Raw genomic sequence first — 6460 nt, 5'->3', positions numbered from 1 at the left:
CAGTTGTGAGTTGTGTATAATTTCACAAAAGGGCATGAGGATAGGATAATGCTTTTAGAAAGAAGAAACTTAACTCTGATCCCAAGTTTCAGCATTTCTGGTTGGTATCCCCTCATTCTGATTGTTTCAATGTCTCGATAAATCCATCCTTCAGGAGAGGATTTGAGGCTGCTATACGTTGAGACGTGATGTCAAAATCTTTACCGGAACTGTACAAAACAATTTCAAAATTACAATATAATAAAGAAACCAAATTATTGTTGTTCAATTGTCACCACTGGAGTAATTTGTTACTTACGGGTCGAACACGAGTCCTCCAGCTTCAGTTACGATAACAGCACCAGCCGCTACATCCCTAAAAGGTCAACTAAATGTAAGTAATCTAAAAGATCAGGGTCCAGTGAAATATTAAAAGAATCTTACCAAGGGCCTCCAAAACCAAGTTCATAGAACAGATCAAGCCTTCCACATGCAATCCCACAGAGATTTAATGCACAAGATCCAGACATCCGAAGGGACCTAACCTGATCAGTTGACAACCCATACCTTCAGGTATTTTACCCAAGGAAGTAAAAGATTTTATACCCAAATCCGTATTATGAGACGGGTACCCTGTCACCTTGAAGAGTAAGCTATCGATCCTATTTGTGGTCTCATCCACAGTAGCCTTGTCACGCTTTGTTCCCACCTGCAATTTCCATTTAATTAAACTTGATGGGCTTGTTATTGGCAAGACAGATAGGTCATTTTTCGATTTTACAAAGAACACTGAGTGATACACTCAACAACTATTCAACAACCAAGCATTATTAATTTAATATATTAAGTTGAAAACCTCTGTTGCAAGAAGTGCCTTCACAAGCTCGGTTTGAGAAGATACTGCGTATACCAAATATACTGGTGGTCATTACACCAAACCATGAATGGACAGGTAAGGATCTAAACAGAAAGGCACAAACCTTTTATGGCTTTCCCGTTGAGGAAAGCACCTTTACCACGGATGGCCGTAAAAAGCTGAAAATTGAAAATCAAACGTTTTTTTACCAATATACTAGCAAACTATATAAAAAAAAGGATACACCTGAATACCAAGTGAAAATACAGTTGTAAAAATATTAAAAGAAGAGAGAACCAAGTTAGTGATTATTTTAGTGCACAGATACGCATTTGATTAGCTGTGCATTTGAGTTTTTTGTCGATGACATACCAACAACAGATGTAGAAAATATGAAAATTTAGCAGGTGCAAGAGCTAGGATAGGATGATTAATGTTAGGTGTTGGAGCATCACCTAATATCTAAACAATCAAAGAATTAATTCGAAGGTGAATATTTTACCTCATCCATAATTGGATTGTAGACAACCCCGACCATTGGAATCCGTCCAATTGTTAATCCAATAGAAACACATAGAAATGGAAACCTAGGATTTATCGCATCTAATGATTTACGGTTCAGAATGTCTCATTGCAAACGTAATAGCATACCCATGCACAAAATTAGTTGTTCCATCCAAAGGATCAACAATCCAAGTGGGTTCTTCGGTCAATTCTGTAGCGCCATAAGCAGCTGTGGTTTCTTCCCCAACAAACTGAGGTAAAAAAGCATAAAAAACAGAAAAACACTAGTCTTGAAAACTTTAACCGGAAAAAGAAAAGGCCAAAATAGATAGTTGACCTTACGTTACGTTCAGGGAAATGTTGCTTCAGATGATCAAAAATCAGTTCTTCACATTTCTAATCATTTTCTGAAATCCACAGGAAGAAATGGACCATTGTTATATGTCAACATATGATTTGAAACTGAAACAATGCGATCGAGAATCCACCACTTCCTAATTCTGCATTTCTAATTGAAATAAAACTTTTAATGTCATTACCTCGCATCATCTTCACGTTGGAAAAAATGACTAAAATAGCCAAGAAAACGAAGATAGCATATCAAAATAGATGTTTTCAAATAAATATATGATGAAATATAGAAATTTAATTTGTTGAATGAAAGTACATAGTATGTCAAAATTAAAATATATAATTATATGAATTAAAAACCGATTATTCTTTTCTTTTTTTGTTTTGGCAGGTGATTATACTTTTTTAGGTCAAAATCAAGAAGATTATGCTTGTGCTCTAAAACTGTATCAATGCAATTATTGCAGAAAAATGTAGAATGCAAAAGGCTGGATAAATCCATTTATATTGATAAAGAGAAAAATGGAATCTAAATCCTCTCAAGTCTCAATACATACACATCTTATTAAAGGCAAATGAATTCTCATACATAAAATCACCCTTCAAACTTTCACAAAAGACGTGAGCTGCCTGAAATGCGCCCAAGGCTTGTCCCACACCACGGCCTCGTAGTCGCTCGGCGCATTTCCAGCAGCCGCATCGTTGGCAGTGATGACCAATTTGTAATTCATACCCTCCACAACTTGGCTTTCACCCTTGACTACCTTCACAAACTGCAACTTCGCGTTAGACTTCTTGTTGTGCTCCGACACTNGTAGGTTGACTGGCGATATACCTAATATATTCGTAATATTACAATGATATTTTCATAATGCGAGTAATATTTTCTATATAAATGAACTCACAAACAAATCATGCATAAAATGCAATCAAATTTCAGAGATTTTAAAGCCTTTATTGTGCTTTTTAATTTTTATAATCAAGGGTAATAATTGACCTTTCACATATATATGGAATCATGGGCGGAGCTACATAGTAATATAGCCCGAGTGGCCCATTTTTTTTAAAAAGAAATTATATGTGAATTTTGTATAATTTTGAAATAATATGATATTAGCCCGGATATATCAATTTAAAATATTAAAATATTTTAGAGTTTAAAATTCTAGCAAATCTGGCTCCGCCACTGTATGGAATTGATGATTTTTTAGATGCTTGCATGGTTCACTAGGTAATTAAATTTATTAATATTTTTTAATTATTGAATAAAAACATTGGTTAAAAATATTGACTTAAAATCCCACCAGTTTTTTTTTTTTAAAAAAATTCGCGCTGTTAAAGAAGTTAAAATTTTAAAGTTTTGGATATGCTTGTTATTATGATATTGGAGCTAGTGGTGATAAAGTAAAATATTTACCTCTAGCTAATTAAAAGGAATTAATTGTGAAAACATTAGTAGGATAAGTAAAATTTCAACATAGAATTATAGGTGTCTAATTTAAAAGGTTCCAGAAATAAAAATTTTAAAATGCAATAGGAGCTCCACTAAATTGGAAAATTGCGATTTTAGTCAGCAAATTGGTATGTTTTGGTTTTAGTCATGTAATTTGTCAAAGTTTGGTTTTCATACAGTAATTTGTATTTTTCTCCCCTCCTAAAACCATTAAATCCTTCGAATATGGTTTATTTGGGACCGTTTCTCTCTTAAGTGACATGCGAGTAGAATAAAACTCATATTATTCAATTTAAAATTCATTTCATAAAAAAATTTAAAAAATAAAATAAAATGACCTTCAATAATTCAAAATGATAGTTACAAAAATTTTCATTTCTCTTTATAACTGTTAATGTATATTTTAATGTATGTGACATAAACTTTACTCTTATTACATAAGTCACGCTGGAGACCATTGATGAAAATAAACAATATCTGGTGGATTTAATGGTTTTAGACAAAAAAAAAATCCAAGTTATTGGATAAAAATTAAATTTTAATATGTTATATGATTAAAACCCAAAACAAACCAACTTACATTACTAAAATTGTAATTTTTCTATGCTAAATACATCTCAAATTTAATAAAATAATAAAAATATATATATATATACACATATACTGATATAATATTGATATATTCTTAGTATTCCAATGGTATTGTCATTATGGGAGCAATATTTGGGAACTATTTTGTAAGACAAGTAAATTAATAAATAGAAAATGCACAATATGCAATCCAATCTTAGAGATTTGAAAGCTTTTATTGTGTTTTCCATTACTAACCTTTCACGTATGGAATTGACGATTTTATTATTATTATTAACCAAGCAAAGTAAGTGTATGATTTTAAATTGAATAAAAAACGTGTTTTTAATTCGTTGTTGTAAGGTTTCATGACGTGATTAGTGTTAATTACTAAATTATGAGTTTTGAATTAGCTTTCGATTTAAATGTAGGTGTAGAGATGCTCGTGATTGACTCGGTCAAAACTCGACTCGAACTTTATTTAATCGAGCTCTAGTTGAATTCAAGTTTAAACGAGCAGAGCTCGAACTTGAAATTTAAAACTAGATCGTGTTCGAGACTATAAAATTTAAATCGAATCATACTACGACTCATTTGCATCCCTTACAGATCTTGTGCCCATCGTTCTATTTTTTTTTTGGTTTCAGAATCGACTAGGGCCCGGAGTTTGGAGGTCACACGACGTCCATGTCAACTCAAGTTTTATTTTTCTGAAGATTCTTATAAATTCCCAGCTACTTTAATGCCATTTAATTATGAATATAATATCTAATGTTATAATTTTTTTTAACTTAAAAGTGATTTATTTAGCATAAATTATCTGAGTCTATAATGAGATAACAACGAGGATGACAATTGACAACAACATTAAAAGAGATATATATCATTAAAAGTAAGCTGGGGGATCATGATCCCCTTCGGTGCCATGTTAGCAAGGTACCTAAAGGTGTTTCCCACAGCAGACCCAGTATGGTTTTACCTTCACTCATCGTGCCAAACCTCAGGCTATATTATGGGAGTTGTGGGCTGTGGGCTACCGGTCTCCAACTCGGAAGTCAGTCTCATGGAATTCAATTCACATCTCACAGAATCATCGGCATAATCCTCTTTTCTATAGCAACCATCCAGGTACCATACAATGCCGTTTCGGTTAGCACTCCTCTCCACCTGTTCAAACTCAACAATCTGAAGTCAAGAAAAGTCAAAGGAGTTTCTTGAATCTTTTGAAAAGTGTTCCTAACGTCTCCTTTGGACACAGGTGTTGGTTTTGCTTCTGAGGCCAAAAAAGAACCACAAGTACAGATCTTACTGGAACATGTACCACCATCTGCTTGGATATTTCATCACAGTACTAGGTATCGTCAACATTTTCAAGGGGTTCAACATCTTAAATCTGGACGAGAAATGGAAGACAACATATATAGGAATCTTGGTGGGTTTGGCCTTTGTTGCAGCAATCATGGAAGTGTATACATGATATGTAGTGTTAAAGAGAAAGAAGTCTACTAACCTGCGTAAAATGCATAACGAGATAAATGGATACCATGGGTAGGGAACAACAGCACAAGATAGAGTGTGACAAATAGTGCATTAAACAGAGGTCGCTCATTTTGCCCATATGTTTGTTTTTTGTATCTTTTATGTTTCCAAGCTGGAGTGCTTATCCTTAATTTTCAGAGTTGATATAAAATGTCACATTTTATGTTTTGCTGGAATGAGCAGAGAGTGATACCGGCTTTTGCGGTCCTTTCATTAAGTTTTCGTGTAGATTTTCTGTTGAATAATATTCAGTATATCTATTACTTCTTTGTTGTATTCTATGGTGTTCCTTTTTGTTATTTAAATTGCAAGTTATACACAAGATAAAGAATGCATAAAAACTTCCAATAACCCATCAACATAAAAACTTTCAAAAACCCATCAACAAAATTGGATACTTAGTAGATCAAATCATACATCCCATACAATTTATTTTAAAAATAATAAGATGATTGTGTGACGCAAGGCCTCCAACCACAGAAATAATGATAAGTACATAGAAATAGGAGATCTCGTTAGCAGTTGTGAGTTGTGTATAATTTCACAAAAGGGCATGAGGATAGGATAATGCTTTTAGAAAGAAGAAACTTAACTCTGATCCCAAGTTTCAGCATTTCTGGTTGGTATCCCCTCATTCTGATTGTTTCAATGTCTCGATAAATCCATCCTTCAGGAGAGGATTTGAGACTGCTATACGTTGAGACGTGATGTCAAAATCTTTACCGGAACTGTACAAAACAATTTCAAAATTACAATATAATAAAGAAACCAAATTATTGTTGTTCAATTGTCACCACTGGAGTAATTTGTTACTTACGGGTCGAACACGAGTCCTCCAGCTTCAGTTACGATAACAGCACCAGCCGCTACATCCCTAAAAGGTCAACTAAATGTAAGTAATCTAAAAGATCAGGGTCCAGTGAAATATTAAAAGAATCTTACCAAGGGCCTCCAAAACCAAGTTCATAGAACAGATCAAGCCTTCCACATGCAATCCCACAGAGATTTAATGCACAAGATCCAGACATCCGAAGGGACCTAACCTGATCAGTTGACAACCCATACCTTCAGGTATTTTACCCAAGGAAGTAAAAGATTTTATACCCAAATCCGTATTATGAGACGGGTACCCTGTCACCTTGAAGAGTAAGCTATTGATCCTATTTGTGGTCTCATCCACAGTAGCCTTGTCACGCTTTGTTCCCACC

General features: G+C 33.8%; 1 protein-coding gene and 1 pseudogene across 1 annotated transcript; both read right to left on the bottom strand.

The window, feature by feature from the left end:
- Positions 1 to 1774, bottom strand: LOC140977714 (inositol-phosphate phosphatase-like; annotated as a pseudogene).
- A 3859-nt stretch (positions 1775 to 5633) lies between these two features.
- LOC140976851 (inositol-phosphate phosphatase-like) lies at positions 5634 to 6454 on the bottom strand. Its single transcript, XM_073441216.1, has 4 exons — positions 6391 to 6454; positions 6195 to 6295; positions 6070 to 6126; positions 5634 to 5980 (listed from the first exon to the last, which is right to left on the bottom strand). The coding sequence occupies exons 2-4, from the start codon at positions 6278 to 6280 to the stop codon at positions 5884 to 5886; spliced, it is 240 nt and encodes a 79-aa protein (XP_073297317.1). The 5' UTR covers positions 6281 to 6295; positions 6391 to 6454; the 3' UTR covers positions 5634 to 5883.
- Between the last annotated feature and the right edge of the window lie 6 nt (positions 6455 to 6460).

The sequence above is a fragment of the Primulina huaijiensis genome, chromosome 5 (assembly GCF_012295235.1).
Source record: "Primulina huaijiensis isolate GDHJ02 chromosome 5, ASM1229523v2, whole genome shotgun sequence".
Lineage (NCBI taxonomy): Eukaryota > Viridiplantae > Streptophyta > Magnoliopsida > Lamiales > Gesneriaceae > Primulina > Primulina huaijiensis.
The sequence above is the reverse complement of the archived record's forward strand: the minus strand, read 5'-3'. Positions and strand labels throughout refer to the sequence as shown.